Below are 13,582 nucleotides of genomic sequence, written 5' to 3'. Positions count from 1 at the left end.
ATATGACATTGGTGTTTCTACAGTAAATATTTTGGACACACTTGCAAGTTATAAACATGGGTCCCTTCTGCTTCTCTCAGAAAATCTTTGTATTGGAGCAGAGAGGGACATCGCCGCACTGAGAGGCTCAGGGTTTAAATTCTATAAGTCTCTCTGCTTTGATGAACACATTGTTAGAGACAGAACAAGTGTGTCTACAACTTTGGAAAAAATCACGTGTGTAGACTGTGATTTCTGGCCGGGAGGAGCGTGGAAAGAGAAAAGTTTAAGACAATTTCAGGAAACTTCTCTCACTCTAGCCGATGATGTCACCTACTCTGCCCTGAACATTCCGCGCAATACACACCCATTATAATCTCAAAATGACTCCAAAAATGATCATGGTCATTGAACAGTAGCTGTGTCCCAATTCAGGGGCTGCAGCCTTCGGAGGACCCAGCCTACGCGGTCTCCGGAGGCAACGGCTTCGGAGGCTCCTCCGACGGCCGCATCAACCGTCGGTAAATGGGACAGTCTAGCCTTCGGAGCATTTCCTGATCCGAACGTAAACAACGGCCGAAGGTTAAAGCAGATATCAGTGGAATGTTTTTGTTAATATAAGTCCTAAATAGTCCTATTTTCCGTCAGCAATCACTTACATGAAGTATTTCAGCCTAAACACGAGTCTCTCCGTCACTCTGCTCTGCTGTAACCCGAGGAGAGAATTTTCCTTGTGGGATACAAGTGTTATCCAATGAGGAGAGAGAACGGCATGAAGGGCTGTGTGTGCAGCCAAGGGATGCGCGTGAATGTGGTGACGTAGCACGAGGACCAATTGATGCCTGACAAGGGCGGGGGCTGCTAACTCATGGTGCGTTCAAAGAAACTCGTACTTTGTGTTTTTCCTTCCTGTGAAGTCATACCAGTTCGATCTGGTACGAGTTCACGGGTCGGAAGTTACGAGTGGCCGTTATAGGGAACTTTCACAGACAACAGGATGGTAAAAACACGAGCTACGGGTTACCTGGAACGCTACCAAGTCGTAGTTGTGACTTGAAGCTGTAACTTACGGTTTCAAAAGCCTGCCTTGAACGCAGCATTAGCCGAAACGGCCGTGAAGCTGATATCTGCTTTAAACATTTAAAAGTGGCGCTTGCAACGGCTCTACTGCTCCTCCGCTCCTCACTTTTTCTTTTTTTTTCTTTTTAAATAAGTAGAATCAATACAAGGGCAGTTATCATTAATATACTAATAAACAAACCATTAAATAGCAGCAAGGGGGGTAGGCTATTAAGTGAATAGAGAATAAAGAACACAGGTAATGTGTTTTCAAAGCTTCCTTATTAAAAGTTGTCACACAGATGCTTTGCCTCCGCTCCTCATCTGTGCGGCCAGCAGAGCACTGCGCAGCACTGTGGCGTAATCGGCCTTCAAATCCACCCTCCGAAGGATGCAGCCCCTGAATTGGTACACAGCGCAAGATTGATTAAAAAAAAAAAAACCTGTAACACCTATCGAAACATGGATTAATACACCAATAAACAAGACTTGTGTCTACAATTTAAAGTGAATTGAGTTTCTAGGTGAAAGTATGCCAGAGCAGTAGACTTATTGCTCCTTTTTTTTTTTTTTTTGGCCCGTCCCATTCACTTCAATGCAAAATGTGGCGCAGTGCCTCGGTGCGTGGCCCCGTGGCCCTAACTAAAAGGGACACGTAACGGTACTCCGCGTCTGCCTCAACTCCGCAGCAGCGACGGTCACGAAGCAGCAACAAGCCGCTCGCCGTCACTGAAACGCTCGGTGGAACCTCTGATTAAATATATCACGCCCGCTGCAGCGGCCCTGTGTTCGATTCCACCCGGCAGCCCCCTTATCTGTGCGTCACACCCCTCTCTGTCTCTCAACAGCTGTCCTAAGAAAATAAATGCATTTTACAAGCCCCAGGACTGCAGCATCTTCTCTGAGCCCACTCACCTTCAGTGTGTGGAGTGTCAGCAGGTTGAAGCAGCAGTGTTGTAGCTGGACTCGCTCACAGGAAGTCGTTAGTTTGGTCTGAAGCTGAGTCCAATCGTCTCTTCTTCAGTCTGCGTCTCTGGGACTGATGGATGGATGGATGGATGTGTTATGGACTGAGGAGGAAAAGCAGCAGTTTCCCGGTTGAGCCACCTGAGTCATCAGAGGGGGCGGAGTTTTGTCAAAACGAAACTTAAACAGGATGACGCAGCAGCTCTGTTTAGTTTCTGCTGGGATTAAACATTGACATTATCCCACCAAAATTGATTTATAAACTCTTCCTAAGTTAAAATATTCAGCAGTGAATATTTAGGAATGAATATGAGCATGTTTTCTTTGCATTATTATTCAAGACTTCATTTGTGTTACTTTTTCTTGGAAATATTTGGAATCATTTCGGTTTATTCAAACTAGAGTTAAATTTCATTTTGAAAAGAAAACCTTTTTTCTCTCTCTCTCTAAAAGCAAAACATTGTTAACATTTTATTTTATTGGGCAAATTTCACATTCATAGATTTCACCCATTATATAGTATAATGCACGTTACTCTCAGACAGCTGATGTCACTCAAAGCGTTTCACTTTGCTGCCATGCCAGTTCAGGTGAGCTCACACCAAGACCAACACCACACACACGTTTTCTTTCGTTTCTTTTCTTTTAATCTTTTTAAGAAACACAACAGTTAATACGAAGAGATGAAGTTACACATTGACCTTTCTATCTTTTCCCCAGAACCCAAAACAACCCCAAGGGGCAAACAGCAGGAAAGAGGAGCAGTAGAACAAAGTCTCTGAACAGTAAAATTGAATTAAACAAGTACAATATGTAATATGGAAAAATAGTAGCCAAACAAACTTAAAATAAGAAAAATCTACAGAACTTGTAAATACAAATACCTATCCCAAAATATTAGACAATAATTTCAATATAAGAAAAAAAACAAACACAACATCTCTAAACCAGATGGAAGTTTGGGAGGATTTCCATGAAAATAAGATATGATGTCTTGCAAAGAGAGATGTAAAGTCTAATATATCTGACTGTATACAGTTATAATAATGTAAAATATAATATATAATATAGGCTATGATATTTTTAGCACAAGTTTTGCTAGAACGTAAACGAAGGACAGATTTATCCCACAACTGCTCTGTGAAGTTCAGACCAAACTCATGTTCCCAAGAAATGTGAAGTTTCGTAACCCAGTGACCTTCAAATGACATTAATTGCTCATGTATCTTAGATATGAGAGATTTCTGACTCGGTCACACACATGTTTTCTGTCAATAGAAACATTGAATGTGAGGATTTTGCTCATTGATTTGCTCTCCTGCTGCCAGCTCTCCTACAAGAAGAAGAAGAAGCTGGAGAAGTCGGCGCTATGTGAGGAGTTCATCGAGCGAGCGTCTCGTCCACAGCAGCTCATCAACATCGAGCTGCTGGAGGTAAATTCACAGAGAAGGGGCCACGTTTACAGACCAGGACAAAACTGTTGGCTCTATTGACATGAAAGTTTCAAAAAAACAAAAAAGTTTTAAAAAGCATCAATATTCAAGAAAAAAATGAAAACACAAATATAGATTTAAAAAGAACAAAAATAAACAATAGAAATATGAATATTATGGGGAGCATGAGGGTTATGGAGCGTTAGTAACTAATAATGTGGAGCTAACAGAGTAGTGGAGGATAGATAGATAGATAGATAGATAGATAGATAGATAGATAGATAGATAGATAGATCATCAAAGAGAAATAAAGAGTGTTTGTAATAATGAGGCAGCAGGAGGACAGGTGCAGTTTAACAGGTTCAATTCACTGACTTTTCCCTTTAAGAGATAAACAACATTATAAATATGATCATCCTCTTTATCTCTAACTGCTCTGCTCCACTGTCACTGACACCTTCACTGGTAACAGCTTCAATGGGAGGTTTCTACCATTGTATATGTATGGAAACATCTTCTCAGTGAAAGTGTGTGTGAAGGTGTGTATGTGTGTGCTAGTATCAGGATCAGAGAACGACAGTTTTCCTCCGTTCAAGTCCAGATTCACTCTGATCCTCTGGGGATTCTCCTGCTCTGGGAGATCAATGACTGGACATGATGGTGAACGAGCTGAGTATTTATCTTCATAGAACCATATTCCCCAAAATCCAGACTCTATGTTGTCTCCCTTCCTCTGCACAGACTCTGTTAACACACCGATTTCCCAGCTTCTATTGTCTCCAACCTCGACATCCCAGCTGTGAGTCCCTGAGTTAAAACCCTCAGAGCCCAGGACAGACCAGGAATAATCAAGCCTCTCTGGATTGTCAGGAAGCTGCTGGTAGTCTCCACCACTCACACTGGTCAGATCTTCAGACAGGATGAGTCCTGGATGAGCAGTGTTTGGGTCCAGAACCACAGGACTGTATGAGACCATGTCCTTCATCTTGTTCCAGATGTTGAAGGTCAGGTTGCCCAGGTGTTTGGCCTGGTCTATCAGAGCTCCTGAGTCCAGCTGTGGATCCTCCAGCAGGGGGCGCTGCTGGACTCTTTCCACTGCAGCCTTGTAGTTGAGCAGGAATGAGACGTCTTCAGCTCTCAGCTCGTCCTCTGTGGCTCTGACTGTGTGTGAAAGAGCTGCTATCTCTCTGCTCAGAGCCTCCATCTTCTCCTTCATCCTCTGACTCTTCTGCTCCTCTTCCTCCCTCAGTGCAGCCATCCTGGCCTCCTCTTCCTCTTCTAGAAACTGGTGAAGCTTCTTAAACTGCTCCTTAATCTGCCTCTCTGTGTGTCGGGCCTGGACCTTAATGTGTTCTGCTGTTTGACCAAACTTCACTTGAACTTCTTCAAATCCCTCTAACTTCTTCGTTAAGGGTTCCAGAGTTTCCTCAAGTTCCTCCTTGAGGTCTGAAGCAGCTTCATCGATGGGACTGAATCTGTGGTTGGCGTGTATTTCTGAATCTCTGCAGATGAGACACACTGGCTGCTGATGGTCCAGACAGAAGAGTTTGAGTTTCTCAGAGTGCAGACTGCAGAGAGCCTCTGAAGATCTCTGCTCTCTCTGCTGTAAGAAGCTCTCACACAGGTTCTTCAACACCAGGTTACGAGGTGGTTGGTCTCTTGAAGATCTTCTCCTACAAACTGGACACAGTGGATCTTGTTTCTCCTTCCACCATCTCTTCAGACATTTTTTACAGAAACTGTGGCTGCAGGTCAGAACAACGGGATCTCTGAAGACCTCCGTACAGACTGGACAGAAGAGATCCTCCTCTGGTGTGGAAGCCATTTAGTCTGTGAGCGAAGCTGAAAACACAGCAGACAGGAAGTAGAGTCAGTCATGGCAGACAGAAGCGTATAGAAAAAAGGGCGATTTTCTGCCTCAGCGCTGGTCTCACATTTTGGCTTATTCCGACAAAACGGTAGCTCCTATCAGAAAAAACAGCAGACCGTGGTCGTCAGAAGGACTTCCTGAATGCTTTGATATGACATTGGTGTTTCTACAGTAAATATTTTGGACACACTTGCAAGTTATAAACATGGGTCCCTTCTGCTTCTCTCAGAAAATCTTTGTATTGGAGCAGAGAGGGACATCGCCGCACTGAGAGGCTCAGGGTTTAAATTCTATAAGTCTCTCTGCTTTGATGAACACATTGTTAGAGACAGAACAAGTGTGTCTACAACTTTGGAAAAAATCATGTGTGTAGACTGTGATTTCTGGCCGGGAGGAGCGTGGAAAGAGAAAAGTTTAAGACAATTTCAGGAAACTTCTCTCACTCTAGCCGATGATGTCACCTACTCTGCCCTGAACATTCCGCGCAATACACACCCATTATAATCTCAAAATGACTCCAAAAATGATCATGGTCATTGAACAGTAGCTGTGTCCCAATTCAGGGGCTGTAGCCTTCGGAGGACCCAGCCTACGCGGTCTCCGGAGGCAACGGCTTCGGAGGCTCCTCCGACGGCCGCATCAACCGTCGGTAAATGGGACAGTCTAGCCTTCGGAGCATTTCCTGATCCGAACGTAAACAACGGCCGAAGGTTAAACATTTAAAAGTGGCGCTTGCAACGGCTCTACTGCTCCTCCGCTCCTCACTTTTTCTTTTTTTTCTTTTTAAATAAGTAGAATCAATACAAGGGCAGTTATCATTAATATACTAATAAACAAACCATTAAATAGCAGCAAGCGGGGTAGGCTATTAAGTGAATAGAGAATAAAGAACACAGGTAATGTGTTTTCAAAGCTTCCTTATTAAAAGTTGTCACACAGATGCTTTGCCTCCGCTCCTCATCTGTGCGGCCAGCAGAGCACTGCGCAGCACTGTGGCGTAATCGGCCTTCAAATCCACCCTCCGAAGGATGCAGCCCCTGAATTGGTACACAGCGCAAGATTGATTAAAAAAAAAAAACCTGTAACACCTATCGAAACATGGATTAATACACCAATAAACAAGACTTGTGTCTACAATTTAAAGTGAATTGAGTTTCTAGGTGAAAGTATGCCAGAGCAGTAGACTTATTGCTCCTTTTTTTTTTTTTTTTTGGCCCGTCCCATTCACTTCAATGCAAAATGTGGCGCAGTGCCTCGGTGCGTGGCCCCGTGGCCCTAACTAAAAGGGACACGTAACGGTACTCCGCGTCTGCCTCAACTCCGCAGCAGCGACGGTCACGAAGCAGCAACAAGCCGCTCGCCGTCACTGAAATGCTCGGTGGAACCTCTGATTAAATATATCACGCCCGCTGCAGCGACCCTGTGTTCGATTCCACCCGGCAGCCCCTTATCTGCGCGTCACACCCCTCTCTGTCTCTCAACAGCTGTCCTTCAAAAATAAATGCATTTTACAAGCCCCAGGACTGCAGCATCTTCTCTGAGTCCACTCACCTTCAGTGTGTGGAGTGTCAGCAGGTTGAAGCAGCAGTGTTGTAGCTGGACTCGCTCACAGGAAGTCGTTAGTTTGGTCTGAAGCTGAGCCCAATCGTCTCTTCTTCAGTCTGCGTCTCTAAGACTGATGGATGGATGGATGTGTTATGGACTGAGGAGGAAAAGCAGCAGTTTCCCGGTTGAGCCACCTGAGTCATCAGAGGGGGCGGAGTTTTGTCAAAACGAAACTTAAACAGGATGACGCAGCAGCTCTGTTTAGTTTCTGCTGGGATTGAACATTGACATTATCCCACCAAAATTTATTTATAAACTCTTCCTAAGTTAAAATATTCAGCAGTGAATATTTAGGAATGAATATGAGCATGTTTTCTTTGCATTATTATTCAAGACTTCATTTGTGTTACTTTTTCTTGGAAATATTTGGAATAATTTATGTTTATTCAAACTAGAGTTAAATTTCATTTTGAAAAGAAAACCTTTTTTCTCTCTCTCTCTAAAAGCAAAACATTGTTAACATTTTATTTTTTTGGGCAAATTTCACATTCATAGATTTCACCCATTATATAGTATAATGCACGTTACTCTCAGACAGCTGATGTCACTCAAAGCGTTTCACTTTGCTGCCATGCCAGTTCAGGTGAGCTCACACCAAGACCAACACCACACACACGTTTTCTTTCGTTTCTTTTCTTTTAATCTTTTTAAGAAACACAACAGTTAATACGAAGAGATGAAGTTACACATTGACCTTTCTATCTTTTCCCCAGAACCCAAAACAACCCAAGGGGCAAACAGCAGGAAAGAGGAGCAGTAGAACAAAGTTTCTGCACAGTAAAATTGAATTAAACAAATACAATATGTAATATGGAAAGAATAGTAGCCAAACAAACCTAAAATAAGAAAAATCAACAGAACTTGTAAATACAAATGCCTATCCCAAAATATTAGACAATAATTAAAAAAACAAAACAAAACAAAACAAAACAAAACAACATCTCTAAACCAGATCGAGGGAGACAGATGGAGGTTTGGGAGGATTTCCATGAAAATAATATGAAATCTTGCAAGGAGAGATGTAAAGTCTAATATATCTGATTGTATACGGTTATAATAATATAATATACAATATATAATATTTTTAGCACAAGGTTTGCTAGAACATAAACTGAGGACAGATTTATCCCACAACTGTACATCAATATTCAAGAAAAAAACAAAAACACAAATATAAATTTTAAAACAATAACAATAAAAATATGAATAACATGGAGATCATGGGGGTTATGGAACGTTACTAATTTATAATGTGGCACTAACAGAGTGGAGATGATAGACAGAGATGGATAGATAATCAAAGAGAAAGAAAGAGTGTTTGTAATAATGAGACAGCAGGAGGACAGGTGCAATTTAACAGGTTCAATTCACTGACTTTTCCCTTTAAGAAATAAACAACATTATAAATATGATCATCCTCTTTATCTCCTACTGCTCTGCTTCACTGCCACTGCCACTGCCACCTTCACTGGTAACAGCTTCACTGGGAGGTGGATGTCAGCATTGTAAATTAATGGAAACATCTTCTCAGTGAAAGTGTGTGTGAAGGTGTGTATGTGTGAGTTAGTATCAGGATCAGAGAACGACAGTTTTCCTCTGTTGAAGTCCAGATTCACTCTGATCCTCCGGAGCTTCTTCTGCACTGGGAGATAAATGTTTGGACCTGATGGTGAAAATGCCGAGTATTTATCTCCATTGAACCGTATTCTCCATAATCCAGACCTTATGGTGGCTCCCTTCCTCTGCACAGACTCGGGTAACACACCCAGTTCCCACTTTGTATTGTCTCCAACCTTGACATCCCAGCTGTGAGTCCCTGAGTTAAAACCCTCAGAGCCCAGGACAGAACAGAAAGAATCAAACCAGCAAGAACGAATCCTCTCTGGATTGTTAGGAAGCTGCCGTTCATCTCCTCCTCTCACACCGGTCAGATCTTCAGACAGGATGAGATATGGATTAGCAGTGTTTGGGTCCAGAACCACAGGACTGTAGGAGACCATGTCCTTCATCTTGTTCCAGATGTTGAAGGTCAGGTTGCCCAGGTGTTTGGCCTGGTCTATCAGAGCTCCTGAGTCCAGCTGTGGATCCTCCAGCAGGGGGCGCTGCTGGACTCTTTCCACTGCAGCCTTGTAGTTGAGCAGGAATGAGACGTCTTCAGCTCTCAGCTCGTCCTCTGTGGCTCTGACTGTGTGTGAAAGAGCTGCTATCTCTCTGCTCAGAGCCTCCATCTTCTCCTTCATCCTCTGACTCTTCTGCTCCTCTTCCTCCCTCAGTGCAGCCATCCTGGCCTTCTCTTCCTCTTCTAGAAACTGGTGAAGCTTCTTAAACCGCTCCTTAATCTTCCTCTCTGTGTGTTGGCCCTGGACCTTAATGTATTCTGCTGTTTGATCAAACTTCACCTGAACTTCTTCAAAACCCTTTAACTTCTTCTTTAAGGGCTCCAGAGTTTCCTCAAGTTCCTTCTTGAGTTGTGAAGCAGCTTCATCGATGGGACTGATTGTGTGGTTGATGTGTATTTCTGAATGCATACAGACGAGACACACTGGCTGCTGATGGTCCAGACAGAAGAGTTTGAGTTCTTCAGAGTGCAGACTGCAGAGAGCCTCTGGAGATCTCTGCTCTCTCTGCTGTATGAAGCTCTCACACAGGTTCTTTATCACCAGGTTACGAGGTGGTTCATCTCTTGAAGATCTTCTCTTACAAACTGGACACAGTGGATCTTGTTTCTCTCTCCACCATCTCTTCAGACAGTCTTTACAGAAGCTGTGGCTGCAGGTCAGAACAACAGGATCTCTGAAGACCTCCGTACAGACCGGACAGCGGAGATCCTCCTCTGGTCTGGAAGCCATTTAGTCTGTGAGTGAAGCTGAAAACACAGCAGACAGGAAGTACACTCAATGAAAACTTAAAGTTGTTGGCCTTACCATATTTTTTCAGCTAACTAATCAAAAAACATTGAGTTGTGTTGTAAACTAATCAACATTATTCATTTCAACTATCTTTTTCAAGTTTTTTGTCTAAAGTTGGTCTAACTAAATAACTTGAGTTAGCAAACCTCAAAACTGTGCATTTGAGGTCAGGACCATAGACTGTAAAAAGAATGGACGTAGCACCCGTGACGTCACCCATTGGTTTGGGGGAGTCTGTTTTGTGCCGCTACTACGGGGGTTTGAGTCGCGCCATGTTGGATTCTACTTGCCATATTTGGAGCGGTGTGGCCGTTGGCCGGCCGAGAACCCGCCCACTGGCCTCGAAGCAGCGGTCTCCGGACCTGTCACTCAACGTTTCTGCGCCCTGATTGGCCAGAACTTTAAACCTAATAATAGTAAAACGGTAGAATTAAAAAAAAATTCACCCCCCTCAGAGTGTGTGCGGGGGTAGAAAAATCGGTTGAGACCATCCATCCATCCATCCATTTTCATCCGCTTATCCGGAGTCGGGTCGCGGGGGCAGCAGTCGGAGCAGGGATCCCCAGACTTCCCTCTCCCCGGACACTTCCTCCAGCTCTTCCGGGGGGACCCCAAGGCGTTCCCAGGCCAGCCGAGTGACGTAGTCACTCCAGCGTGTCCTGGGTCTTCCTCGGGGCCTCCTCCCGGTGGGACATGCCCGGAACACCTCACGAGGGAGGCGTCCAGGGGGCATCCTATACAGGTGCCCGAGCCACCTCAGCTGGCTCCTCTCGATGTGGAGGAGCAGCGGCTCTACTCCGAGCTCCTCCCGGGTGACAGAGCTCCTCACCCTATCTCTAAGCGCCCCGCCACCCTGCGGAGGAAACTCATTTCGGCCGCTTGTATCCGGGATCCCGTTCTTTCGGTCATGACCCAGAGTTCATGACCATAGGTGAGGGTGGGAACGTAGATCGACCGGTAAATCGAGAGCTTTGCCTTTCGGCTCAGCTCCTTCTTCACCACGACGGACCGATACAATGACCGCATTACTGCGGCCGCCGCACCGATCCGCCTGTCGATCTCGCGCTCCGTTCTCCCCTCACTCGTGAACAAGACCCCGAGATACTTAAACTCCTCCACCTGAGGCAGGAACTCTCCCCCGACCTGGAGGGTGCAAGCTACCTTTTTCCGGTCGAGAACCATGGCCTCGGACTTAGAGGTGCTGATTCTCATCCCAGCTGCTTCACACTCGGCTGCAAACCGCCCCAGTGCATGCTGAAGGTCCTGGCTCGAGGGAGCCAACAAGACCACATCATCTGCAAAAAGCAGAGATGAAATCAAGTGGCTCCCGAACCGTACCCACTCCGGCACTTGGCTGCGCCTAGAAATTCTGTCCATAAAAATAATGAACAGAACCGGTGACAAAGGGCAGCCCTGCCGGAGTCCAACACGCACCGGGAACAGGTCTGACTTACTGCCGGCAATGCGAACCAAGCTCCTGCTCCGGTCATACAGGGACCGTACAGCCCTCAGCAGAGGGCCTCCGACCCCATACTCTCGGAGCACCTCCCACAGGATGCCACGTGGGACACGGTCGAAAGCCTTCTCCAAGTCCACAAAACACATGTGGACTGGTTGGGCAAACTCCCATGCACCCTCGAGCACCCTGCGGAGAGTGTAGAGCTGGTCCAGTGTTCCACGGCCAGGACGAAAACCGCATTGTTCCTCCTGGATCCGAGGTTCGACTATCGGCCGAATTCTCCTCTCCAGCACCCTGGAATAGACTTTCCCCGGGAGGCTGAGGAGTGTGATCCCCCGGTAGTTGGAACACACCCTCCGGTCCCCCTTTTTGAAGAGAGGGACCACCACCCCGGTCTGCCAGTCCAGAGGCACTGTCCCCGACTGCCACGCGATGCTGCAGAGGCGTGTCAGCCACGACAGCCCTGCAACATCCAGAGACTTGAGGTACTCAGGGCGGATCTCATCCACCCCCGGTGCCTTGCCACTGAGGAGCTTCCGGACTACCTCAGTGACTTCAGCTTGGGTGATGAATGAATTAGGGGCCGTGTCCACCAGACGCGTTTTCAGCGCTCTGGGCGTCTATTTTACATTCAAACCCTATTGAGTTGGGCGCTCACAGCGCTCAGCGCCCTCGGCGGTAAAACGCTCTGGGCGCTTGCTTCTTTTTGTCGCGGCGCTCAGAGCGCTTCGAGTTGAAATCTGTTCAACTTTTAGAACAGCGCCGCGCTCGTCAATGTCACTTTTCACCGCACTGACCAATCAGAATCAAGAAGGGGCGGGACATACGTTACCTAAAGCAACACAACCGGAGACGTGGCTCGGTTTATATCATGACCCACACTTGTATTGAAGGTAGGACGACCTCAGGGTCCATGTCAAAAGCTGCTGCTAATGCTGTTGTGTATTTCTGACACTCGTTGTAGTGTTTACATTAAACAAGGCAGGAACACGGAAGTGTCAGAGGACTCGTTTTGTAACCTAGCAACAGCGGCATTCTGACGAGGGAGAGAGAGAGCGCTAAGCGCTGGGAAAGCAGCGCTCAGAGCGCTGTCAGAGCTGAAAGCGCGTCTGGTGGACACGGCCCCTCAACCTCTGAATCCTCAGCCTCTGCTTCCTCGACGGAAGGCGTGCCAGTGGGATTGAGGAGATCTTCGAAGTATTCCTTCCGCCGTCCGACGATATCCCCAGTCGAGGTCAACAGCTCCCCTCCTCCACTGTAAACAGTGTTGGCGGAGCACTGCTTCCCCCTCCTGAGGCGTCGGATGGTTTGCCAGAATTTCCTCGAGGCCGACCGGTAGTCCTCCTCCATGGCCTCCCCGAACTTTTCCCAGACCCGAGTTTTTGCTTCCGTGACCGCCCGGGCTGCCGTCCGCTTGGCCTGCCGGTACCCGTCAGCTGCCTCGGGGGTCCCCCGAGCTAGCCAGGCTCGGTAGGACTTCTTCAGCTTGACAGCATCCCTTACTTCCGGGGTCCACCACCGGGTCCGGGGATTACCGCCACGACAAGCGCCGGAGACCATACGGCCACAGCTCCGGACGGCCGCGTCAACAATGGAAGTGGAGAACATGGTCCATTCAGACTCAATGTCTCCGGCTTCCCTCGGAATCTGGTCAAAGCTCTCCCGGAGGTGGGAGTTGAAGACCTCCCTGACAGGGGATTCTGCCAGACGTTCCCAGCAGACCCTCACGATACGCTTGGGTCTGCCAAGTCTGACCAGCTTCCTCCCCTGCCAGCGGATCCAACTCACCACCAGGTGGTGATCAGTTGACAGCTCAGCCCCTCTCTTCACCCGAGTGTCCAAGACATACGGCCGGAGATCAGATGACACGACTACAAAGTCGATCATTGACCTCCGGCCTAGGGTGTCCTGGTGCCACGTGCACTGATGGACACCCTTATGCCTGAACATGGTGTTCGTTATGGACAAACTGTGGCTAGCACAGAAGTCCAATAACAAAACACCGCTCGGGTTCAGATCGGGGAGGCCGTTCCTCCCAATCACACCTCTCCAGGTAACACTGTCGCTGCCCACGTGGGCATTGAAGTCCCCCAGCAGAACGATGGAGTCCCCGGATGGAGCACTTTCCAGCACCCCTCCCAGGGCCTCCAGGAAGGCCGGGTACTCTGCACTGCCGTTCGGCCCGTAGGCCGAGACAACAGTGAGAGACCTATCCCCGACCCGAAGGCGCAGGGAAACGACCCTCTCGTTCAGTGGGGAGAACTCCAACACATGGCGGCTGAGCTGGGGGGCTATGAGCAAG

General features: G+C 47.0%; 1 protein-coding gene across 1 annotated transcript; it reads right to left on the bottom strand.

The window, feature by feature from the left end:
- Positions 1–3,753: 3,753 nt before the first annotated feature.
- Positions 3,754–5,262, bottom strand: LOC311006121 (nuclear factor 7, brain-like; the record flags this gene model as incomplete). The annotated part of the gene is made up of 1 exon (XM_083998822.1): positions 3,754–5,262. The coding sequence occupies one exon, from the start codon at positions 5,260–5,262 to the stop codon at positions 3,865–3,867; it is 1,398 nt and encodes a 465-aa protein (XP_083854948.1). The 3' UTR covers positions 3,754–3,864.
- Between the last annotated feature and the right edge of the window lie 8,320 nt (positions 5,263–13,582).

This window comes from Trachurus trachurus (assembly GCF_905171665.1).
Source record: "Trachurus trachurus genome assembly, chromosome: 22".
In the NCBI taxonomy this organism is placed as follows: Eukaryota; Metazoa; Chordata; class Actinopteri; order Carangiformes; family Carangidae; genus Trachurus; species Trachurus trachurus.
The sequence above is the reverse complement of the archived record's forward strand: the minus strand, read 5'-3'. Positions and strand labels throughout refer to the sequence as shown.